General features: G+C 36.8%; 1 protein-coding gene across 8 annotated transcripts in view; it reads right to left on the bottom strand.

The window, feature by feature from the left end:
* OTUD7A (OTU deubiquitinase 7A) overlaps nucleotides 1–27,023 on the bottom strand; it is a 124,389-nt gene that overhangs the window by 37,156 nt on the left and 60,210 nt on the right. For 4 of the 8 annotated variants that reach the window (XM_068410107.1, XM_068410104.1, XM_068410110.1 and 1 more), the window contains 3 exons: nucleotides 23,744–23,880; nucleotides 14,484–14,640; nucleotides 12,638–12,792 (listed from right to left, as the gene is read on the bottom strand). In XM_068410107.1, coding sequence (XP_068266208.1) covers nucleotides 12,638–12,788 — 151 coding nt within the window. In that variant the 5' untranslated portion in view covers nucleotides 12,789–12,792; nucleotides 14,484–14,640; nucleotides 23,744–23,880. Of the gene's footprint in view, nucleotides 1–1,350; nucleotides 1,603–12,637; nucleotides 12,793–14,483; nucleotides 14,641–23,743; nucleotides 23,881–27,023 lie in introns of those variants that run through there. The other 4 variants (XM_068410105.1, XM_068410106.1, XM_068410108.1 and 1 more) reach the window with 4 other exon arrangements.

Raw genomic sequence — 27,023 nt, 5'->3', positions numbered from 1 at the left:
CATGCAACTATAAAGCACTCCCCCCTGCCAAGCTTTCAAATATCCACCTACTCCAATATGTTAAAAAGAACATTTGAAAGGTCACCAGCGATTCTTGATTTAATGATAAACAAAATGCTAGGAAGGAACTAGGAAAAATCTAAGTAGTATGGACCACGATGAAGGGCAACTTGCTGCAGCAACATATACACAGGACTTCAGCAAAGGAAATTTTAGAAGGGGCAGGAAATGCTGCCTAAAGCTAAACAGGACCAAAAACGTATACGAAAAAGGACGCAGAAGGGGAAGGTTAGACAGAATTAAACAAATTATAATGCAGCCTGTGTTTTACAGTTCATGAACTGCTGGTGCATATATCTAAGAAGCAGAAGCAATAAAAATATTTAGTAAGAATTAATGTGAAACTTACACAAAACAATAAAGGAAAAAAAGAAGCCAAAATGCTACACAGCTCACAGAGAAAGCAACTGGACCAGCCTACAGAATGATGAGTTTCAGAAAATAAAAATGAGGTCTATAGAAGCACAAAAAGATGACAAAACTGAACAAGAAACTAACCTGAAAGGAAGGCAGCACGTCATTTTTCAGTGTGACAAACACAAGGAAGTGAAAAAAAGGTATTTGGTGAGATGGCAGTAAAACTAAAATGGACACACCTTTGGGAATTTTTAACCGTTCTAATTGGGTGCAATATCTGCCCATCTACTTTACATTTAATGTCGGGTTTGTTGTTAATGAAACTCACACTTGAATGCAATACCATTTAGAAAACATTTTTTTAAAAAGGAGAGAGACTACTGAAGAACCAGTACCAGCAATGTAACTTTCAAGGTTTTTGCCACCATTTAAAAAATATTTTATTATCATTGTCTGTATTTTTTACTAGTGAATTGGAGAAAAATTACAATCCCACTATTACTAAAGTTAATGCAAAGCCTCCACAGGGAAAAAAAAACCCTCCCTATTAAAAAAAAAAAAAAAAAAAAAAAAATCAACAAAGCATCCCTGCCCACAGGACAGAAAAACCCTTGCTGGCAGACAAAAATTTTAATACCATCCCAATCATTATAACTCTTTCAAATCTACTGCAGAGAACATGCCTCTGTGACTCAAATACTCCACAACAGCATATAGAAAGGTGTTCTTGGCACAGCCATCATCCCACAAATACAAAGCATCAGCAGTTTAGGTGGGAGGCACATCATGTCCCCTTTTAGCCCATTTAACGGAACCAGCATTTTACATAAGACTGTGCTATGGATCAGTACCAAATCAATTAAACAGGCACAGGAATTTTCAGTAGGAATGCTTGATTCATGTAGTCCATCCCCTTATAAGAGTGAAAAATACCTGTAAGGATGTACAAGCTGAGAAGCTGACAAATGACCAGACAGAAATCCAGTATTTGGCAGGCTGTAGAATACACTTCTAAAAACAAAATCCAGGGCTCTTTTTCCATCTATGTTCTTCTCTGCCATCTTTCAGCTTAGATTTTGAGCAGTCATGCATGTTAAAAAGTAAAACAACATGAATCTCTACATCATGACATCTTCCTTCCAAGAACACAGGAAAGCGATCTTAGGTGAAAGTGTTGCTGCAAGGCTGAGAGAAATAAGAAACCCTCAGTTTCACAGTTAGGTCTGAACAAGACAAGTCCTCACAATGTTTCATAGCATAAATCTAGTACAAGTGTTATCATCTTGACTCACACGTCCTCAATTTGACCCAATAGAATACAGCCATTGTGGGACACCACAGACAGAGAGGGCAATAAGGTAACTTTCAAGTAGAGAAGAATAACCAACCTGAGGAAGGCACTGAACATCAAGACACGATCAATAAAATGGACCTGTAAGTTCAATTTGAAGCCGACACAGAAAGTAACACTCCAGAGTAATGCATTTACGATGATCTCTTGGTAATCTACTGGGATTCACACTTCTCTGAAGTTTTACACTTAGATGAAATAATTTCAAATAGTCAGGTCCCCAAGACTTTGACATTAAGGGTTCCTCATGAGCAAGGATGTGCATAAGATAGACCACTTATGGCCAACTGCAGCAAAAGAACAATTTTTGTTCCTGGGATTACATGGGTAATTCAATTGTACGGGAGAATTCAAAAAGGCCTGAAGGTTGTGAACTGATTTAGCTCTCCCAAAGAGGAAAGCCTTTGAAATTCTTTTCCTATCAACCTCAACTCTGCCCTGTCTAAGTTTAAAGTTAATTTCTGTGCTCCTGATACCCTGTATATTTGGGAAATGGAAATGTTCACATTTGCCACAACAGAAGTTAAAAGCTGAGCATGGTTAATGTATTTTGTCGGTGACAGGAATTCTCCCTGTATGCTTGTGTATCTGGGAGGATGAGGTTTTGTGAGATGCTGTTGGTTGAGAGGATTCGTAATTGCCAATAATTATATGAAACATTGAATTTTATTTAGGGTCAGAAGGGAATATTATTACCTTTATACAACTAGGGATACTGTTCAATCATTCTAATATCTTGTCCAGATCTTCACTGGAGCCCTTCTTTAAATGTCTCAGCTGAACCTGACTAACTTCTATACTTCTACCTTTGTAACGCAGCATGTGTTTATACTTCTATGTGCTGATGAAGTTACAATTAACTGTTCTGAACTAGAAGAGTTCTGACATTTTACCCTCACAATTTCATAGAACTCTTTTTTTTTTTCCACAGGACTCTCTCCAAATATTTAAAATTGTGATTACAAGCACAAGGAAGACTTATCAACTAACTAGTAATTCCAGCTTCAACTGCAAAAGCTCTTCTACTTCTCCAGATATTGCTAGCATTGATAATCCTAGCAGCTCTTTTACTGGCTACAAGCTATTTATTAAACCTAAGAGCTTTAGGTGACTCTGCTGGAAAGGCATTTGGAGAACTGATAAGCAGCTTCTGTCTTTCAAGATGACTGACTGTTAGTTTTCACCAACATAAAACGATCCTCATTTTGTGCCACTAGGCCAGCGCACAATGATTCATTTTTTTAAATATGTACATATATAAAAATTTAAATCCCCCAAACTTGACAATCTGTTGAGGCACAAAGTCTACCATCAGGTTCTTTCCCATGTAAGGAAGTCTGTTCTTACAAACCTACTGCTAATCAAGCAATCCACAAGTTCAGTTTAAATGCAGTCACTTCTTCATATTTGGCATGATGTAGATTAACAAATAGTAACAGGCATAAGATGAGGAACTCAAGACCAGCTTTATTCATTCTGAAAAACTTACATGCAAAATTAAGATAAAATTAGACCCTAGGTTTTAAAACAAGATTTAAGTTTGGTCCATGTTGTCAAAGGAAAATAATGTAGCAAGGACATTTTCTTAACATTTGCCTCATTTTCTGCTGGAATGCAGTCACTCAAAGCTGAACAGACAGCTGGAAATGACAATTTTGATCTCTGCAACAAGACGTTGGTAGCAGCCTAGCTTCCTCTTCCCTTTGCCAAGCCCTCCACAAGAGAACTAAAAAAGGAACTGTCTGAGGGAGAGGAGAATAAGAGACTGTTTTGGGGGAGTTAGCTTTGTACACTCAAGCACATGACAGTACTGTAAATTTCTCTCTCCCTCTCCATTAATTACATGCTTTTCCTTGAATTCCGCTTATATACATTATTCTTTGAGGAGATGTCTATCTGCTGCATCTCTGTCATTTTCCATGGGGTCAGTCTCCTTTACCTTTCATGACTGATTTCTGAATGAATAGTGAACTATGTATACCTCGATTAAGTGTTATATAAAGCTGGAAATAGACAGCAATTACTTTTATATAACAGTGAAATACTGCATCATTTATATAAATAAATGAAACCATTTAGACAACTAAAAGGGCAGTTTTTCAGTTAAATATATTATTTTTATGCAGTTTGGAATTTTTAATGTTTTAATTAATATTTTTAAAATTATTATTAGATTATTATTATTATTGCCAGTGAATTTCACAAATCCTCCAGTTCCTGATGGTTGTCTATACTGTTGGCATTTTAAAATAATTTATCCTATGCCTTTCCCCTATATTCAGGTAGTCATTGCCTGCACACCTGCTGCTTCCTGAAAACTAAGCTGTGTTCTAACTTATTTATTAGTAATCCCCAAGTTCATCCACACCTACAGCCCTGGCACTGTAAACCAAATACGGCATAACTTGTTTTAAAGATTAAACTATTTTCTTTATTGGTTTTCTTTCTCCCTTAGGCCAGCCACATTTTAAGTAGATTACACTTAACTCAAGCATTACTGCTATTCTACGTGTGGGAGATTCAGGGTGCCAGCCCAGACCATCTCGAGGAAAAAGGACATGCCCTCCTCATTCCCGGATATTGGGGAAGTTGAGGATCAAAAACAGCTGAAGAGAAATCAATTCTTTACCATGCAGACCTATCTGTTTATGCTTAAGGATTTTCCCAAAGCCTAGTGAGGCAAAGAAGTCTCTCCACTGACTTTGGGTCTGGCTGCTATTAACAAGTATGCATATACAAAGATGACATCTGGAGAGTCTTGCAGCTGATTTCATGTTTTTCTGTGACATTAATCTAATATATATCCTAATTTAATCCTGCACAAAGCAGTGATACACATGCCTACCAGCATGGGCTGCTTTTCAAACTATTTTGCTGAGATGGTTCTTTCTTTCACCTGTGTCATATTTATTGTCAAATTGCTCTGTCAATATTAACCAATTGAGCGTGGGCTTTTATTTTAGGCTGGTTTTAAGTAAAATTAGGATTTTTTTCTGTGTTTACTTGTTTTTGCCCTTGCTATCCTGAAAACTAAATGAGGGTTGAAATCCAAATCTCTGGCTAATTAATGACTTCTGAGAGTTCTATCATGCCTTGAGCTATCACTGAAATCTTGTAGCATCTAGACGGCCCTAACTTAGCACATTTTCATGCCCAAAGGGCATTTTCATCAAACTAAACGGAAGGCAAAAAGCAATACTGAACCTTCCATTCAGCTCTCCTCAACTTCTGCTATGTTCACCTAGTTCTCACATCTGAAATATCTCCAGTTTTTCTATTACAGGTGGGGGAGAAAAGGGGTTGGGGTTTGGTATATAATTTATGATGATAATACTCAGGTTACACTTCTTTCAGTTCTTCTGTGCAGCAACTGACAGGTTAAAGTGAAAAATTAAGCTACCTAAAAAAATTTGGAAAAGGGCTCATTTTAGACTCACTTCCTTTGAATGCTTTAAATTTGGAAATGTATTATCTGTTCACCAATTGAGGCACTGACATCAGCAAATAAGAGAATAATGACAAATGCTTCCTAGAACAATCAAACCTAATCTCAGAAAAAGCATTTACTGAATGCATAGCATAAAACTGAAGTTACAAAAACCATGTAAGGGGCATATGCAGCACTCAAGAGGTCAGGTCACAAAGAGCAAATGAAGTAACAGTTTCAGGCTCTCCAGTAGAATTGTGGAGGTTCATGCTGTCTTTATTGCCACTGGGGGACTGAAAAACAACTGTCCCAGCCAGTGATTTCTCAAGAATTTGTAATTGGGGCCAAAACAATAGGTACCTACCACCCTTGGACTTGACTATGCAGATACAATTAATTTGTGGAATGAAAAACTACTGAGTTTTTTTGAGCTGCTTTTGATGTTTGATGATTTCTAATACACCAATTCAAAGAAATCAGAACAGATTTAATCTGAAGAAAAACAGTAGTAATGACCAGCAAAGGTTGAGAGATACAGATGCCAACTCAGTAAAGGAGCAGTTTAAAAAATACATTGGAAATAGTACCTTCAATCCATAATCAGCTTATTCAGAAAAGTAAGTAAACTTGAAAGAACATGTATCAGTAAACATGAAAAAGGTCAACAGGGAATCTGGAAAGTTGGTTAGTAAATATGCAAAACAAAAAATCTTAAAATGGAGACCTAGTGAAGTTTCACAAAAATGTAATACCTGCTCTACGTAAAATATCTCACATACAGAAGTACGCTTTCAGTTCTTGGGAGCACACAACCAAGGTAAAAACCTCAGAAAGTAGTGAGCAATATCTCAAGGAGATATGAAATGAAACAGATTAAAGACTCTGGAAATAATCATCCAAAAATGAAAGTGAAGCTGGAAAATAATATTTCTGGGAAACAAATTGTTTAGCAAATGTGTACAATCCACTAAATACAACTGGCAGAGCTAATGATACATAGTTGAAATTTATGAATGTTAATTTACCATTAGAAATAGTTGTAAGCATCTTAATAAATACAGAAGTCCAATATTAGCGTTTTATACCAAGTAGCCATGAAAATGTTTTTAAGTTGCTTTTATTTTCATAAATGTAACAGCACAATGCAAGAGCATCCTCTTGGCCTTTATTGGAAGTTAAAAGATTTCAGATCACTGACTTCTATTTAACTGGAATCTAGGGGGAAAATTCAAAGTATGACAAAGTTTTTCATTTACTTTTTATTCTTTTTTCATATACTTTTTTTATCCATTCATACATCCACATTAAATTGCCTCATAAGTTATTCCTGTGCTGCACTAGACACATCAAGAGAAAACGTTGGCTATTAAAATCAATACTGAACACAATTATTTTCAAAGAATGCAACTACTAGTGCTTAAGCAGAACTATTTTCACTGACATATATCAGTGTATGAATGAGATTAAAGGCTGAGCATATATTTTCAGCAATCAAGAGCTAAACAATCAATCACCGGAAAATAAAACAGAGGAAAAAGAAAATGAGTATCAAAAGCAGAAAGACCTGAAACAGTGGCATTGGTGACCTGTACAATCAAGCAGCATCAGAAGCGGATCTCCCTGGTAGTGAAGACTGAGAACAGACGACTTAATTCTGATGTGGAGTTTTGCTACAACCTTAAACATACAAGTGGACTCTAATAGAATATTCTGTTTTTCTGGAGTTCCTATTTTCAAAAATGAGGTTTATCTAATGAAAACACAGAATGCTTCCATTTAATGGAAAAACTCTTCTACAATAAAATGGAATGAACTGTGCCCTTTTTTTAAAGTATCTGATTGTCTTTCAACCATCTAGTTTCCTATAGCTAGTAAGTTCCTCATGAAAGACAGGGTAATAATACCAACAACGATAAGTTTAAAAAGAGGGGGTATTACATTTTGGAAGAATATACAGCAGAAAAGAATTGGTAATAATCTTGTCCTGATGCACATGATTCAATGTGAGATTTGAATGCAATTTTTAAAAGTGTTTTTAAACTTAGGAAAAGATATAGAGGTTCACACTGTGCTCTTGGATACTGCTAGTTCAAAATGAAGCCTTTGTCTCAAGGAATTACACGAAAGGTTGTTAGAGTAAGGTTTACAGTGACAGGAATGCTCTTGTTTTCAGGCAGGTTGATTGAATAAATCTGTTGTGGGTTCTTTCGGAAGAGAGACAAACTTCTACAGTCTTCCTTCCCCCTGAATGAAAGTACACAGAGACAAGATCTCAGGTCTGTAGCAGATGTTTTTGATACAAAGTGATCTGCTTCAAGCATATCCGATTCCTGAACCACCACAATGTGTGATGTCAGATCCAGTTTCCATGTCTCCTGAGTCGAATGCTAGTCAGCGAGCCAAGCAACTGTCACAGTCACTCCACTCTATAATTTGCTGACATACATGGTGCTCGTATATTCTCCCCAACCCGCAATTTTATTTATTATCTGATACAGTCAGCAAATAGCTTTTGGTGTCCTTTTATTTGCATACGGACATACTAATCCTTCTTTGGTAGACTCAATTATTAACATAGAAACATCAGAATTTATGATGTCTTGGAGATGCCATGAATTTGAGGACACTTATCTGTAGATGTGCAGGCTCTCAAAAGGTAATTCCTGCTGGGTGTTTACTTCAAAGTCTCTGCAAGATTAGAGATGAAGGTGTAAACAGCTATCAACCAAGTATCCTCCCTCAAGTCCTAAACAACAAGGATGAACATTGCGAAGTCCTGTAATCATAAAAGAACTGTGCTTCCCATTTTAATAACTCAGCTGTAGCCAACAGTAGCTAAGAATCTTGGCAGGGCTGGTAGAAAGCTGTTCGTTCAACTGAAAAGAATGACAGAAGTAGTCTGGGTGGTCCAGGACAGCATTCAGAAAAAGAAAGCATGGAGTGCCGAGAAGAGGAAGAAAAAGCCCTTCAGTATAAAAAGGTCAGAAAGGTACCAAGAAGAACAAGCAACCAAAAACATGCATGAGGTGTTCTATGCACAAGACACTGCCAGCAACTAACAGAGCAGAGTACTGTAGCTTCTGATGTAACACAGATTCTGATGTGGAGACAGATCATCTGGAGAATTCAGCCTAGAAATAGCTAACTCCGCTACTGCTCAGGCATGTGGGCACAGGAAAAAATGTATAATGCTACAGAGAAGGGTAGATGAGAGTCTCCTGAATTGAGCGAGATAAGATGCTGTTTGGGTTAGCTGTACATAATCCCCACAAAAGGATTTTTTCCGTGATCTCAGCTACCTTGGGTTCTCATTGCAGAAGTGGGCATGCAGTTATTGGGATGTTCAAAAGCAAGAAAAAAAAAAAAGGCTGGGAGCAGAAAAGGAAGAGAAGAGTATTCACACTTTAAAGCTATAAAGTCATGCTAAGATTTCATTAAACTGAGTTACTAAGCATCCATAGAACAGCAGAGTGGAATAAACTTTGATTACTCATATGATTACATATCTTTAATAGATGCATATGAATAATAAGGTAAACGATTTTGTGCTGTCAAAACCCCTGCTTGAAAACAATGCATAATCTATCCTTTACAATATGCCAGTTATATAACTCTACATGACTATAAATCTAACATTCTTTGCTATGCTTAATTAACACAAATGGTGTACATTTACAAAACGCATCCAGTCATAAAAATCACCGTTACATTGAACAGTTGGGAAAAGGCCTTAGTTTTGAAATATTTATATACATTGAATGAAAAAAATCACTGAATCAATCATAGCATGTAGCTATATGACATATCAGATTGTAATCTCAAGTTTCCAAAGTTTTCTTTTAACAGCAGAAATGGGCTGTTTATAGATCTACCAAATTATCAGAATAAACTGCAATGGAAGGGAGGTTCTTTACAATACTCAGGAAAACTCAAGAAAACCCAAACAGTAAGACAGACAACTCACTAAAGTGTAGGTCTGTGTGCTGTTAAGTGCTAAGCCCCTTCTGCCTCCACGTACCTTTTCCTGTACTTTCTCCAAGTCTGTATATGTAAGTTCCCATAGCTGTATCACATAAATAGCAAACAGCAAGTAACCTACAACTGCCCTTTCAGACTCAATAAGTAGTATTTGAAAAGCAGGAATGAAACACAAATTGTGCTTTGGGCAAACACAAACTAAGGAATTTCTAATGCAATTTTATCCACCAACGAATGGCTGATTAGATAGATATAAGGCTTTTCTAAACACAGACAAAGCAATGTCATGAAAATAAAATTAATTTCTTAGGCAGAACTAAGGAAAAAACCCCCCATTTTTCATTTTGTTGCAGTTTTAAAAGTTTGCATTCACATCCATTTTCAGATGTGCATGACAAAGCTCTCATACCATTGAGATAATGCCTTTAAGATTTTAAGTCTGTGAAATCTGAACACCTTAACAGTTAAGCAACTGCACAGAATTCTAGAATTGGTAACTTTGGAACGTCAAACTGAGCACAGACTTGACCACAAGCTCCCTGTGCAATACTAACGCAAACTTGGCCAAAGATACCAAGAGCAGCATAGGCAATGTAATTGCAAAAAGGCAATCTTTGCACTTGAAAGATGTATACCAAAATAGCAAAAACATTTCTGTATACATTCTTTTGAATGATAGAGAAAATACAGAGACAGAAAGTGAGACCTGGAGCTCAACATGTTTAGCTTATCAAAACTAGATAGAAAAGCAATTGGTATATAGTATTTTAGGATACTAATAGCTGGAAAAAAGAACTAGACACAAATAAATTACAACCAATATACGTGTGTGTGTATATATCTGCATTTTTTTTAAATCTCTTTATATCTTCATTTCAAATCAGGAATGGACACTTTCTGGAACATAGTGTCAAGCTCAACAAGTAGAATGTTTTAGCAAGACAAGTAGCTGTGCTCAATACAAAGTTCAACAGAAAACTGCACGGATTTTACCAGCCGGATAGGCAGAGTATAATAACACCAACAGAGCCAATATTTAGGACAGCTTCTGGCAATTTACAAAATCTATATGCAATCTATAGGCAACGTACAGATTTTTTAGCTATTTGTACAACAGTCAGTGTGTATTTAACTTGCCCATTCGTTGCCAGGGAGAACATAACATTGTGCACAATACTATCCTGATGCATCCACAGGACAATCAAAGCAAAACAATTAATATATTAAATTAATTGGATAAGGAAGCAGAAACTGATTTCTTTGATTGTCTACAGGATAATGAAATTCAAGAAATTTCCCCTGAAAGATGAACAAAGGAAACAGTATTAGAAATGGCTCTGAAAAAGATGTGTACACTCCACAGAAGCACGATATGAACACTCGGTCTGAGCAAGTTACAAAAAGAGAATTTGTAAGCAGGTCAGAAAGAGAGAAGGGCTACTGAACCCTAGAAGAACTGACCAAAACTTGTGATTATATGGAAATGAGGGTCTATACAAGCAAGCATTTTGTCTTAAAGTTCTCTCTGACAGTTATTTTGAGGCTACAAACTACAACCAAATCTTGAAATTTCTCAAAAATATTTGTGCACACTTGTTATCAAATTTTGAACTGAAAATATTATACAGACTCCACCATTCCAAGGCCAGGTGCAATACATTTGCTACAGCCTTGTGCACCATGGTGTGTGGGGGTTGCTCTTCTGAATATTGTTTATCTTTAAGAAGTTACTTCATAGGTTTCAGTGCTGCTCACAGAGCCCAGAGCATCTACACACTGTGACAACTACGAAAGACAGTCATAATGGTGTAAGGGTGGCAGTCCCTTCTGTGTCTTTTTTAAACAAATAAGAAACCACTGGATCAATTACTGTCCTCTAGCACAAGACATCGCCAGTGTTAGAAACTGTTACACCAAACGTAGCCACAACTACATGTGCTGAAATGCTCCTGTGAGCACATCTTGTGCAGAACTAGCAACAATCCCTTTTACTTTGATAAATTCCTGTGTAGGAGGAAATAATTTGGGCTAGGTGCATATGTCTATTAGCCTGTTCAGAACAATTACATTGCTTATTTCTTTGTTAATATGTATGGTGTGAATTTATTCATCTACAGAAATGAGAAGTACCACAGAGAAAAATACTATTTGATATTTATTTGGAAGCATTATCCTTTATAGCAATGAAAAAGTATAGCAAGGAAAACAAGGTAAGTAACTCTTCTGAACCACCTCTGATATGTAGGAACACTTTTTCAAATTTTGGCAATGCTCTATCAGCACAATAACTGACAATCTGTCCTGATATTGCTGAGAAAAACCTTCTCATACTCTTTTTTCAAAAAGACCAACAGACCAAGATAGACTCTAGGCTAGAATGACAGGTTGATCAAATCAGTCAGACAAAACATAGGTCTTTTAAATATAGTGAGCCAATAATGATATTCACAGCTAGGTATTCTAAGGTTTTATCACATGAAATACAGATGACTTGGGAAATGCTGCAAAATTTTGTGCACCTCTGTGTTAATAATGTATCATTCCTTATTACTGAAAAATTCAGAGTAAAAAAAGAGCTTGCAGCAAAATTTAAAGCTTTCAGCATACATACGATAAAGTGAAATTGTTCTTGAAAAAGGAGATCTATACCCTGATGCATACTTTTAGGTCTTGCTGTGGCTGTTCAGTTGTTACTTTGATTTAACACACAATTCCTTAAAGCATATTAAGATTTAACAAAAAAAACTTTCAGGGAAAAAGTCCAGTGTGCATGTATCAAGCCCACAAGAACCACCCTGCAACTTTACACAGATATCACCTACTCATTTCTAACTTCCCATCTTCACAATTGTTGTTAGCCCACCTCAGAAGAAATGAACAAAAACAACTATTACAAAATGCCTTCAAATATCAAAGGTGTCTTTCCACTTTTAAGCTTATACACTTAGAACAACTACAATAAAATAAATAAAAAGACCCAGTTATTTTTCTGATACGGCTTCTTGCATGTTTTTCAACACAGCCATTTGACTGCCATACCATGAAGTTCAGGCATGCATATTAATCACTGGGTCCCAAAAATATCCCTGGTTTCTCTATCACTTTACAGTAAGTCCATTTCAGACTAAGCTGCTTTGAACAGTAAGCCGAAACACTTACCACTACTTTCAGGCAGCTGAAAATGACAAAATTCAGCTAAAGCCCCCTCCCCTCTCTCTCTGACACATATACTTTTAAGGCATGACTGTTAACCTAAAATGCAGCAATCTAACACTGAGAACTTAAGGCTTTTGCTGAAAACACCTACCTTAGTACAGTCTATGGTCAGCTTATTACAAGAGTTGACTTACTAGTCAAAGTACTAAGAAATTTCTGTTTCCATAGACCAGAGCTCTCTTTTCATGACTGGTTCTTCCTTTAAGCAAGCAGTGAACATTGGAAATACTTGTGTCCTGAAAGCTTACCTTCCAGTAAGTCTCTTGCCAGACCTGGTTCTGCCCCTGTGGACCGAACAAAGTCTGACAGGACTGCATCCATATCAAGTGTCATGTGATCATTCAGAGATGCTGCCAGACATGCAGCAGCAGTAGGACTTGCTGGTTGGCTAGAAGGCATCCATCTGCCACGGAAAAAAAAGAAACAGGATTTTAGAATATACTCCAAAGTGATGTAAACCACGTTTTTATTCTCTTCCCCAAACAAGACTGCTAAAACATTCAAGTTACAGTATTAAAATAAACAGCATTTGTCATCCATCTCTACCTTAGCCTAGACGCTGTTGATCCCTCACACTGGATGGTTTTCTCTTTCTTAACATTTTGTGTTTTTATTGATTTTTCTTATGAGCAGCTTCTAAATAATTCTGCAGCTTGAAGACTCCGATCCAGCTAAACACAAGCACTGTTCATTCAAAGCACAAACATCATATCATTGTGACTGCTCATACACTGAAGTTGAGCAAGTATTTAAATGTTTGGCTAGCCTAGAGCTCTTTTGCTCTACTTACTAATACTAACATATATACAACAGAGCTTAGTATTTGTTCTTTTATTTGCCTTGTCAATACCACTTCTGTAATTTATAGTTTCTCCACTCTACTGGGTGTCCTGAGCACTGACAAGCCTTTGAACAGATCAAACAGGAGACAGTATGTGCAGTAGCCCTTAGGCCAGTTCAGCCCTTAGCCTCAACTGGAGCCTATAGTAGAAAGCACTCAGAGAGACTCAAGGTCCATCTCTAGCATTTTGGAGCCATGGGTACAGAGGATCCAGGGTAGTGGGCATATTTCTAGCTTCCTCTATTTGTCTGTTCCTCTAGTATGTCTGTAGTTGAGTTTTCAGTGGAGAAGCCACCTCCACCAACCAGATCAGAAACACCTGCAACAAATACACAGTATAAACAGTTGGACCAACTGAGGCCCAGCTGGAAGAGGCTGAAAGGAAGGGTCTGACAGGATTTCACCCCTGTTCTGAGAGACACAATTAGAGTACTAGATAACACAATCAGGATACACAAAGGTCTGTACTGCCTTCATATCTACGTCCCCGCGCTCCCAAAAAAACCCCACCCAACCCAGCCATCTATCCAGGGCTTTCTAAAGTAGTTACTATGTAATATCAGCTTAACCATAAGAGAAAAGCACCAACTTTTTTTTTTTTTTTTTTCTCACAAGTGGAGAATGCCAGGTTTCCTTCCTGCCACAATTTGCCTGTCCCAAGGCAAAGCGACAGCAGCTTACTGTGTGAAAACCAGTATCACACCAATACCAATGCTGTATGGCTATTTATTGATGACCAATACTGTAGCTACTGTACAGTTTCTACTGTGTTTTTAAACAGTCTGTGGGGGGCAATCTTACCAGGGTACTCTCTCGGGGGCACAATCACCAAGGGACCTGTTAGGAAGGCAGATCATGTTCTGCCTCAAGTGAAATGTGACACAATGTCCGGCATGGGAGTTTTTCTTGCCAGATCCATGGCTAACAAAAACACATCTGCCCTACTGCATTTTGTATCTACTTTTTTTGTTCCTGAAAATGTGAAACCCATCCTTCTAGGCAATGTTCTCTACAAATCTCAAATAAAAATTAAAGCAGGCACTTCAAGAGTAGCTGGTGCTAGACAAGCTATTAAGACAGCCGACATTCAAAACACAGTTATGCTAAAGGTATCTCCATATTCTACCCTGGCCTGCACTGCTGCAGAAATAGTGCAAAGCAAAAAAACCAGGATGAAGTTAAATGATACACAACAAAAGCAAAAGGGTATGTTTTACTTTCATGCTTGTTATTCATCATTGGTCAAAGTTTACCTTGGAACATGAATTAGATTTTTCCTGTTAATTCCTCCTCACAGGCTCAGTTGTGACTTTACCACGTGCCAAGGGTAAGGACTAGCATGGAGATTTCCTACTGGTAGCAGATTATATTGTTTGGCTCATGCTTGTACCACAGCTACAGAGAAACAAACTGTGAAAGAAATTGGAAACCAGTTGATTTCACTGTTCCCCAAATGAAACACCGTCCATTCCTACTCCATGTGCAATTACTTGGTTATATTTAACCTTAAAAATGGAATGCCTTTGCTTTCTTAGAAATTGTCTCTTTCTGCAAGTACCTATCCCAGGTAGAATACAAACATCATTTACCTTCTGCCCCAGGAGGGTGGGGTTCTTCTCAGCCTCATCCATGAGGACTGCCTGCAAAACCCAACTTACTCCAACAAATTGAAAGTGCGTGGGACATGGTTACACAATTACATATATTTCAGTATCACAGCAGATCATGCTGTCGCTAACCCTACTCCACAGTTTTCTGGCCCCTACACTGTACCATTATATGCTTTATACCACTTCTACATTTATGCTTTTATACTATTTATACAACTGTATCATTATGTTGAGGCAGGGGAGGTGATCCTTTCCCCTCTATTCAGCTCTGGTGAGACTCATCTGGAGTGTTATGTCCATTTCTGGCTCCCCAACACAAGAAAGACATGGACATACTGGAGAAAGTCCGGTGAAGGACCACAAATTGCAGATCTGGATCACCACTGGACAAGAAAAACACTTCTAGAATGTAACATAATGAAGATGCAGTAACACAAGGAAAGCTAGAAATACTGAGGAGGCTAGTTAATAAGAAATGCAGACACTTCAGGAAAAGAACTACCTTAGCGGATTATGGCCAAATTTGTCATCTAAGATTAGTAGCAACTGAAGCCCTTCCTCTGTTTCAATGCAAATGGAGGACAAATATGCTACTTTTATTAAAAAAAAAATTCTCATACATAGATCCACTGTACTAAACAGCACTAACATCCATACAAAAAGATCACAAGAAGCTGAATACAATTAATTCCTTTAGTGACTAGGACAAAGAAGGAAATAAGTCTTAACCAGCAGGATGGAAACATATGGATCAAGGTAAAAGAACCTGCTGCAAGTGAATGATACAAAGAATTAGTGAATTTGAGATAACAATCAAAAGTGACTCAGTAGTACAATGACTGCTAATTTAAAATGCACCATCTAGGCACTCAAGTACAGTCACTATGCGTGGGGGCTAGACGGCTCATAAATTTGGAAAACTGAAGTGTGTATCAGTCTGAAGAACTCAATTCATAAGTTGTTTCAGTCTCAGCATTATTTCAGTATTTCCAACAGTAGCATTGAAAAGCCATCCTTTTAACAGCAGAAGACAAGACCAATCTCTTTCTGCATTTATGACATCATCCATCACCTCACAATTCCCTCTTGATTACATGATTATCAGAATCCATAAAGTAACCATGTCAGCAGATGCATTTCATTCTTAAGTCACCCCAGCAAAGGTTATGTAAGCTGCCTATGAAGATCTTTTCTACAAAAAGAGGTTCTTTCCGGCAATGCAGAAAGTTCTCTGTCTACATATAGAAAACTGGTAATATCTGTGCGTTAACAGCTGATGAAAACAGAGCCCATGTGCAACAGAGCCAGAGATAAGGCTAGCCATTGAAAAACAATCATATAAGATTAAATACTATCCAGGTTCTATTATATACTGATAAACAGCTGTACAGGTAGAAAACACCTGCCTTGTGTTGGAAGCCAAGGAAGCACACCCGCTCCAGACCTTCCAAATCCATGACAGTGTGAGGACAACAGTTTCTAGTTGAACGCTCCCTCTATACCTGTGCACTATGCTATAGAATTCTCTAGGCTCTGGGTCCTGCTACTGTGCTTAGAACACCTGCACAAAAATATCCATGCTATGTAATCCTTCCTGTTACTCATCAGGCCTAAATTAACAGCGCAACATAGATTAATAGTGTTTACTCAGACAGATGTGTCTGAAAAGATGGAAGAATCAATAATGAAACATGTTAATGAACACTAAAAATGAAAGAAAATAAACAAACCCACCACTGATTACCTGAAGTAACACTGGTTCACTGTGTTGAATTACTTAAAATCAAAATAAGATCCACAGGACTGTGCTCACTGGAGCTGGACTCCTGCACAGTTTCCATGCAAACTCCAAATTTCAACAGCGCTAAATTAAGCACATCCAATGCTGTAAGAGACAACTAAAATCTCTGCTACACATGCAACTGAGGAGCAACCTGCTATGGAAACTCATTCCTGATATACTGCTAAGGCCTCACAACAGTCCCTGAAACATTATCAACTGAATGTGGTGCTACTAAACCCACAAATATTAACAGCTATAATTAAAAAACCAAGAAGACAAAAACACCCAAGAAACCCCCCAAACACCCTCCCCCTCAAAAAAATCCGCTCCAAAACTCAAATACTAGGTTTCCTACTATAGCAGTATTTTACTGTTAGTACTCACTACTAACCATGTACTATTTTTTTTTCGTACAGCAAACATCATCTCTCTACCCCATTTTGCAGTCATAATTTTCACAGATGGCAAGTGGTCTGGCTGTTACTTGTAATACCTCACCCTCAAGAAAAACCTTTACAAAAAGCCTGAACTATGCATGCTCTACACGCTGAAAGCAAGGAGCAGAGTTGGTAGGATCCTCCCTGTATACATTTGAACTAGCACTTTTTTTTTCCCCCAGAGGGAGTTGTTTTCTCAGCTCTCTAGAATTTAGAGGGGGGGAAAAACACAAGAAACCACCCTCCCCCCCCCAAAAAAAAAGAAGTCTTTAAAAAAATATTGTCTTTGCCAGAAAACTACTATTAGCTGTATAAACCCACCCAGATGGAATAATAAGAACTACTAAGCAAGAAAAGAAAATAAATTGTAAAGAAGGAGGCAGTGACTCAGAAGCCAGATGGCTACCAGACTTACTGTTCTCACCCAATGAACATAGTCTCTCCTCACCTACAAAACCACCACCTTTGCTCCAGATGGCTAGTCAAAGCATTAACAATTTACACTTTAAATACAGGCACTTGGATAAGATCTAACACAATCATCCACATTACACCCACCTGTCAGTAAGCATCACTCCTCTTGTGGTTAACAGTAGAGAGACACATACATACTTGCAGTTTTCCTTTCAAATGTGTCACACACAATACACAAACAGCACTTGGAGCTGAATGTAAATGGAAACATCTTGACTCTCAAAACACAATGAAGACCTTGGTTTTCACTCACTTTCTAGCCGAATTTCTTCCCTAAATAATTTCTTATTTATATAATGCAAATACAAGAGGCAGTGAAAGGGGATAATTTGTTGTATCTTGTACGAAAAAGCATTTTTAAAGTATTTGAAGAAAAGGTACTGATTGCTTCTAAATGTTAAGATGGGTTAATAGGACTTGAAATCAATTTAATACAGCCTCAGTTATATTTGATATTTTCTTCTCCTTTAAGTACCTCTTCTCTCAAAACTGAGCCATGCTTGGAAGTAAACAGTCTTCATCTGAATCTAAATTTGACTTCTTCAAAATCAAATAGCTTCATCCAGTTAAACAACATGAAGACATTTTTTTCCAAACAGGTGCAAAGAGATGCATAGGGCTAACTAAAGAAGCAAAAGCAAGTATGTTAAAACAAATCCCATGCCTCCAGAATACAAATAGCTGACAAAACGGAAGTGAGGAACAGAAAAAAACAGTGCACAAACAGTGCCCAGTGGACAAACCCTCACGAAGACATAATGATTAAACTGCAGCTAAGATCTTTCATAATTTTCAAAGAAAGGATGAAAAAAGCACCATCAGTAACATGCCTAGCCTCAATGCTCTACGAAGCCAGCGGAAAGACACTCACCAATTGCACTAAACCAGATCCTCCCCCCAACACACACTTTTAATTTCCCTGCAGTGTGACAAGGCTAAATGCCTATTAACATTACTGATTCCTCTCGGCAGGTTTGGCAACGTACAGGCTAAGTGCAGACCACTCCTGTGTTGAATGTTTATGCTGCTTGCATTTTTGGTTGTGAAGGCAGAAAGGCCCTGTTTGTGCACAGCTCCAGACTTTGAAAGTAATTCTTTCTGACATGCCGTATTTGATGGAGAATGTTGTAATTCGACAATCTTGACAATATCACAACATTGAACCAATGCACCAAATAAGACCATTTCTTCTTAGTGAAACATGTAAATTTTTTGAGCTCAGGCTGTGCAATTTCTCGTTCTTTTCTGCATGCAAAATGTATTTACTTACGGTTTCACAGAGACTTCAGTTTTTTAGTAAGCCAGAGAGGTTTTTATTTGGTTATTACATTTCTAAAGCTATTCCACTCTTCATTAGGTAACACTTTGCCAAATGTTCATATACAAGACAAAAAACTAAGGGAAAAACCGTAATTAAACAATCAAGTCCATTAAAGAAGGTTTATTTAGTAGAACATCAGCTTTAAGGGAACTGGCAGTTAATGTAGGCACTCAGCTTTTCAGATTGCCTAGTAGGAATACCACGTATATGTGAGCGTAGTTAATTGTTCAGAGCATTTGTTGCCCAAGTAAAAGGTGATCATATATTAAAAAACAGGACCAATCTGAAATATAGAAAGATAATGCTCTGCCAAGGGTAGCTAAAAGGAATGACATTGAATTTCTAATGGTTTTGCACCAATGAAGACACAATCTTGTGAATACTGTGGTTTGCCTACAGGAAGACTACCTTATTCCCAACATGAAACTTCTCCCTACCCTTTATTTGGATTAACTTAACAGAGAAGTTGTGGCTGCCCCCTCCCTGGCAGTGTTCAAGGCCAGGTTGGATGGGGCTCTGAGCAACCTGGTCTAGTGGAAAGGTGTCCCTGCCTGTGGCAGGGGGATTGGAACTAGATGATCTTTAAGGTCCCTTCAAAGCCAAACCATTCTAGGTTTCTATGATTATTTAACACACTATGACCTCAATTCAGTAAAGTTTTTGTTTTCAGAGCAATGCTTCAATCATGCTTTGTTTCAGTGTTCCCCTGAATAGCTAGGGACTTTTATCTCTATGTTTAGATACGTATATTTTTATTTCTATACAGATATAATCAGGTCTGCGTCAAAGATATAGTTGGAAAAATCAGAAACGATTACTCATACAAACATGTTTCTGTTTTCCAGTATTCAAAAAGGAAGCAGAAGGTAAAAACAAAAGACAGAAGTTGTCGAAGCTTCTTCTGTAATACTGAGACAGAAGTACCAGGAACAGTCTTTCCTTAGAAGCTGGGGAGAAAAGACTGAATTATTTTTAAAAAACAGAGCTACCTAAGTACATGTAAAGTACAATACAATATAATTTAAAAATTATATAAGCAATTTACACACATAGGCATTTTCTTACTTCTGTGATAGGACATACACATATGAATGGGGTTTAGATACAGATGGAAAGAAAATATCAGAAGTTTTAAAGTGAGATTCTTCCTGAAAACGAGTTTATATAGCAATTTACATCAGTGAAAAACAACACCTTAAACCACAGCAGTATTTTATAACCCCTTTTCAAAGGTCATGGTGATTATATGTGAAGAATTGGCATAAGAACAAATTGTTTCTTTGGAAAAAAAAGTCCCCTAGTTTCTGCTTTTCTAATAAACAAATGTGTAGCATATATTAAAATATAGACTATATTGTAAATGCTTATCTTTGTATGTAAATATTGAGGATAGAATACAGTGTATCAATAAAAAGATTCAGTGTATCTGTAAGATTGCCTAAACAACATACTAAGCTTAGTTGACAGGGTTTTTTCCTCAGTACAATTTGACATATTTTTTTAAAACGTACACTCCGTTGGTAAAACATGTAAGAACTAGCTATAGGAATTCACACATCTTTACTAAGCTGATGATAATTATACATCTGATAAGTGGTTTTATTAAAAAAAAAAAACAAACACCAAACCACTAGTATATGACCATGTCACTAAAAATGTAAATACATTTAATTTTTTTGGTGTGAAGCAAGCATGGTCAACGCATACTAAGTAAAGTGTTAACAGCTCACGTAAAGGTAATGTTATTCTCTACATCTACAGTTCTGTACCTTTCAAAGGAACTTAATGGCATGTCAATGTGATTTTCCAGCACATATGTCTTGTTTTCTTCCCTGTCAACTAGACTGCTATTAATTTTTGGCAGAAAAGGAAAAATTAATACTTTTTACAGGGAGAAAAATAACCTTTAAAATGTTAGACTCTAAATTCTAACAGAAATACTGGTTCAAGACACCAAACACTGAAGAAAAATGGAACAATTCACAAAGAGCTAAACAAAGTATGTGCAATGAGAAAATTTCATTGATGTTTTATAAAATTGTAACAGCATGGTATAAACTGTAAGTGTATATTGAGTCACGTTCATCTAAAGCATTTCTATACAAATCATTGTAGTAGCGGTTCAAAACCCCACAGAACCATGTGCTTAATTTTAAGCACGTGCCAAAATCCTAGCCAAATCAGAGATAAGACTGTGCTGCTTTGGTGCCCCAGGCAGTGTGATCACCGGTTCTGCAAAATCTGTAAAAAATGCTTTTAAAAGTTGCTGGATGGATAAGATCTTGACAGCAGATGTAGTTACAGTGATGAAATAAAAGGCATTAGCTGAAGCAGCCAAAATGATGATAACTACCTAACAAAAGGTAACATGCACTAGACCTGACAGCAAAGTGGGGTATTTATATGTTAATTATAAAATGTGGGGTCTCCAAACACGTGAGATAAAAGCTCCAATCAGGCATTATTACTAAGGTTTTGTCTACACAATGGAACTCAGGAAAATTAACCTAAATTAATTTAACTGGATTTGTCCATGTCCATTAAATTTCTTTGCAAACACTTTCATCTGGGAATAAAATGTGGCCTTAATTTTGTTTGGCTCATCTTGCCTGTGAAGTGAATTAAACTAAATTCACTGGAGGCCACTTTAATTATGAATGGGAAAGTGCACACAGAGACTTGATGGGATTTAAGCTGCCCTCTCTAAATTCCTACATTTAGTTGATTTGCATCAATTTTCCTCAGTATGTTGTGTAGACAAGCCCTGAACTGATACACTGGACACAGATGTGAAAAAATAGAGAATGAGGGAAGCTATGCTGAAGAATCATCAGTCAACACACTAAACCCCCATGGGGAACAGCAAAGAAGTGCTATTATCCAAGAGAAGAGAATTGTTGAACTATTTTAAGTTCAGTTCTAGGAAGAATATTGCCAAAGTTCAGAGACCAACTGGGAATTATTTTAAAAACGTAGCTACATTTCAGTTTTCAGAAATGCTATTTATTTAAAAGGTCTACTATTTGCTTATTTATTTGAATTATTTGACACCAGAACTACTGATACAGGACACCACTAAACCATCTTTTGAGGCAATTTATTTAAGAGTTAGAGGTTATAATCTATTATTGGAGGCTAAGCTAAAAGAAAGTAGAAAGCAAAAACTGAAAATATCACGCTGTGTTTAAGAGCTATGGCACACTCCCACTGAAGAAACATTATGGAAAGCTATAGACACTCAATACCTTAAAATATCTGAGTCCCCATAAAATGTTCTGAAACACCTGCAGTCATTGATAACAACTGAGAGGTCCTTTACTTTGCACTCCACCACTGATGGCAGCCTAGCAAAAAACACAGCACCAGCCCCATGTCAGATGCACATGCAGGAGGATTAATTCACCTGCTCAGATGTTCTGCTGGAACATTTTTACAACTGTATTGTCATTGAGCTTCAGAGGGTTTTCATAACATTATTGTTCTTATTCAAGAATGATTACATTCTCAGAGGGAAAAAATGTCATAGATAAACAAGAAGTCCACAGAAATAGGGGTCCAGAACTGAAATAAACCAACAAGCAGGAGACAGAGCCTTTCCAGGTAAGGATCCTCTACATCCCTTCATCAGTATTTTTTCAGGATAAAACACCACCATTGCTATAATGTTTTTGCTTTCATACAGAACAACAGATAAAGAGAATGAACATAAGGCAATTACAGTGTTTCCCTTATTTTATTCACAAGGGCCCTCATAGTGTGTTAATTGTATTCTGGCAGAAAGCAGCAGTGCAAGAGATAAATGTAATGCCACTGATAAAATTGGAATTTCCCTTAAAAAAAGAGCTCCATTTTAAATCAAATTCAAGTATCAATTATTCTTTCATCTGGGAGAATGATAAAGAAGTAGGCAGCACTACACTGTACTGGAAATATAACAATTAGGGTTTCAAATGTTAATCTAAGGCCTCTTATTAAATGCAGTTTCATTAAGTAACATGCATCTGTTCCATTAGAATATATCTCTACAGAAGCAATATGAACAAACTAGATTTTTTCCTCATTCAGAATTTTTTCCTTATTTTTTTCCTCATTTTCCTCATTTATAGTTTTTCCTGACACTGCAAGAAGATATTGTTTCCAAATATTGAACATATTCCTCCAAATGTCATCCTTCTTTCACATAAAGAAGGCAAGCCGGCCAAAACTGTAATTTAACAGAGTCTTCTCTCACAAAAAACATGTATCATATACTCTGCAAATACTCTGCATGCATAAAATTTACTTCAGTACGTAAAAAGCAAGATGTCAATAACCATTATTGGATATACATAATGTGGAGTTTCATTAATTTTTCAAGTTTGCACTGCATTAAAAATGAAACACTTGGGCCTACAGGCACCACAAAATGCATGCAGCTCAACAACCAACACCATGAAGACCAGCTTAACCACTTGCTGTTTCTTACATTTTGAGTTATTTAGCCCCCTATTTCTACATTGCGAATTCTAAAATTAACTGTCATAGCAACAGGAGTCTAAGTCTTAATTTACAATGCAGATAATCTTTTCGATCATGTTATTCATGCATAACTCCATAGCTTCTGATTTGCAACGTATCACAGTCAACTTTTAACGGGGGGTGTGGGAAGAGGAACAAAATACACAGGTATGACACATTGGCATGCAGTGGGGTCAGGAAGCAGCTCAACCTCAACCTCTGCTTTACAGCAAGTTACTTCCTCCCATACTTTCATTTAAGAACAAATAGCTGCAGCTGAAAAGCCAGACTGCTAAGATTAGTTCTCCCATTAAGGCTGCTTATTCTTGAGCTGTAAATAGCTACACAGCTGATTAAAGCTACCTTTAAGCAATTTTTTAATTTGACTTACTTACAACAGACTTTAAATAAGAGTTCCTTGACGCATGTGTCAGATGGGCATTATGCTGCTGGTTTTTGGTGAGGAAAAGAATCCATTTTTGCCACAGTAGAAGGTATGAATAAGCAAAATTTTGTCCCCTGAGAAATCTGGAAAAAAAAAAGTAGTAGTATATTAATCATTGTACTTATTCTAGGCTATTTGAATAATAATTATAACTGGCAAAAATCAACTTATCTTTGACCTTAGGAGCCTAATGGAGGTACTACTCTCAATGCAGATAAATTACCATATACAATAATTTGCATTAAGAAGATTACTTGGGTACAACCCAGACAATTAAGAAAAAAATATGAATTATGAATGTACAAAAAAATCCTTATGGCTATCCTATGTGAAAATGGTAATTCACACTTAAAAATTCCTCTCATAGTTCTCAAGATTCATCAAATACATCTTTGGAAGTTTTTCTTCTCATAATCTAAGGCAATTATCAAAATCTAAGGCAATGAACTAGTGAAGAATTATGCAGGAGAAGACTCAATTAGGATAGCCATTTTCTTTCATGGAAAAAAAAGGGCAAACATGAAGAAAGAAGGAACACTATTTCGTGGGATTTATTTTTTTTTTTAAAGAAACAGCATTTCCCTTCACATATAATCTACTCCTATCTCTCCAGTGTAAGTCCTGCTGCTTGCAAATACATAATCCAATTACTGCAAGCTTCACCTTATTATTTTAAAAGGCACTTAGAAGTGGTTTTACTATTTCTGTTTTTTTAATCCATTCACAAAACTCATATGCTTATAACTGAGCCCAGCCTTACCAAAATCAGGATTTAACAGATATCTGCCCAAATCCTTTCATCATGGAAAACATTCCTTCTGATAATGCTTTTAAAACAGGTAGAAATATAACAAGGTCCACAATTTTTATGAATTTGTGAGAATTAAGATATGAAAAAGAACATTATATTCTTTTTCATTATTTCCTAGAATACATACAGAAATAACCAAATCTCAGTAGATAATAGTTCTTACACAAAAAATCCCAGTTGTCTGTGTAACAACTCAACTGTAACATGAAGTGTTTGTGAGCTAATATATAATAATAAGATTTCTAGCTTTTTTTTTCTTCACTGTGATATATTTTCACGCAAGAATTATACATGTGACCAAAGAACTATCTTCAATTCTTTGTTGGAACTTACTTATGAACATACCACATCACAGATATCCTCATATAGAAGCAGATTATTTTAAAGTTCAGAATAACATAAAAAGAATCATTTAATATGCTGCAAAGGAGTCAAACCACATTTCCCTATGACCCTTGTGTCTTTATCACCCTCGGAGAACTTAAAAAAAAACAACTGTAAAACCCTCATCAACTTACAGAAGTAACTTTTAATAGCTCTAACACTTTCAAAGATACTTCAACTGCAAGGGATAGAAATAACGATCGAGTGTGAATATACCTCAACATGTCCATGTATACCACGTTAACAAACTGAAATATCTACGTTATGAAACTCCTATTAGCTATGTGGAAATAACTAAAAACTCTGTTATGCAGCCTTCAAAATCAAGTGATGATGTTTCTGCTAAGGAGACATAACTTTTATCACTGCCCTGGAAGTAATCAAGCAGTCAAGGTATACTCCCTTTTTTCAGCTACATATTAACAAACTGATTGAATCATTTTTATAGTTTTGTTCAATGCATCAGCTGCACAGAAAAATAAACCCTTTTCATCCAACACTCGACCTATGTCTTCATTTGAAAGAGGATTTAATGTGTGTGCTTGCAGTACATATGTGTTTTTAGCAAATCACAATGTACCATTTAAACTACACTAAAAATTACACCATTTAGTTCACTGTCGTCAGTCATCTAAGATTACTACGGATACTATGATTGTTAAGGTGCAGGGAAATGCATGTAGCTCTCTCCTTTTTGGCATTTCTCTCTCTCTCTCTCTCTCTCTCTGCAGCTTCAAGAATTTATTTAGTTTTCTGGGTTTTTTTTTAGTTTTCATCTGTTTCACTGAACACTAACTTGATAGTACAGTGTGCAAAAACTCAAGCTTATACATAACTTGCAGTAAGATTTATAGTTGTTATTGCTATCCCTGCAAATAATTTTTTCAGTCATTCCATGAAATGCAAGTTCCTCCTCACTCTTCCTTACAATTAGCTGTTCACCTGACTAGCATATGGGAGATTATAATCATAATCTGTGTAGGAATTGAACATTTAAGGCTAACTTCAGATCTTAAGAACTTAATTTTGTTACTAAGAATAGTCCTTCTGAAGGAGCCTTCTCCCTTCTCTTTACCCACTGAGTACAGAGCAAGAATAGGCTAAGGTTAGCTGCTGTGAATACCCAGTTTAAGATCAACCTTAAATAGTGCTTACTCTGTCTGTTGTATTCCCCTTATAGTGGGCCAATAAGCTGAAGAATGCTCCTCATATGACCACAACTTGGTCCATGACAAATTATACAGAGATATAAATATACAGAACAAAATTATCATTAGCTATCAAAAGGTTCTGGGTGTAGAGTAATCTGGGCTGCAATTCCTTTATAATTCTAGGGACAAATTTTGCATTTTTTTTCATTTGCATGGTCCCTGCAATAACTTCTGTGTGAACTTAGCAAAGAAAATGAGGAAACAGATTAAAGATGCTACAAATATATTTCAAAACAATGAACTTGATCTCAAACAGGTCTTTTGAGGGTAAGAAGGAGCCTCAGCAAAATCAACTGAGGCCAGATGACAGAGAAATTCATCATTAAGAATTAATACTCATAGTAACTTTCTCAGTTTTTCCCTGTTTTTTTCTGACATTTTAAAGTAATCACTGACAAGGAGCTGAGGAAGTTTCCTCCACTCAGTTTTTAGAAGTATCTCAGTTCTCTTCTGCGACTCTCATGCAATCCTTGTCCTAAACTCAAAAGGGATCCCGTTTTCCACTTCTACTTCTGACACAGGACTGAAATACTTCCTACAATCTTCTCAGCAGCTTAGGATCAGCTGCACAGTGCTGAAAACCTTCTCTGCTTATATTCTGTTGAACCTGGATCAGCATCTCCCCACAAAGTCTCAAGTCTCTGCTCACTTCCATTATTTTTGTTTCATGCATGCAATCTGAAGTAGTTCTAGGACAAGACAAAAGCATTATCTTCTATAACATCAGCTTTGTGCTTGGTTTCTGTTAAGGCTAGGCTTCCTCAGTGTAAGTTCTACATTCAGAACAAGGCCTTACCTACAGTTCCAGTGCTCAGTGGTT

This window comes from Nyctibius grandis, chromosome 11 (genome assembly GCF_013368605.1).
Source record: "Nyctibius grandis isolate bNycGra1 chromosome 11, bNycGra1.pri, whole genome shotgun sequence".
NCBI classification, from domain to species: Eukaryota; Metazoa; Chordata; class Aves; order Nyctibiiformes; family Nyctibiidae; genus Nyctibius; species Nyctibius grandis.
The sequence above is the reverse complement of the archived record's forward strand: the minus strand, read 5'-3'. Positions and strand labels throughout refer to the sequence as shown.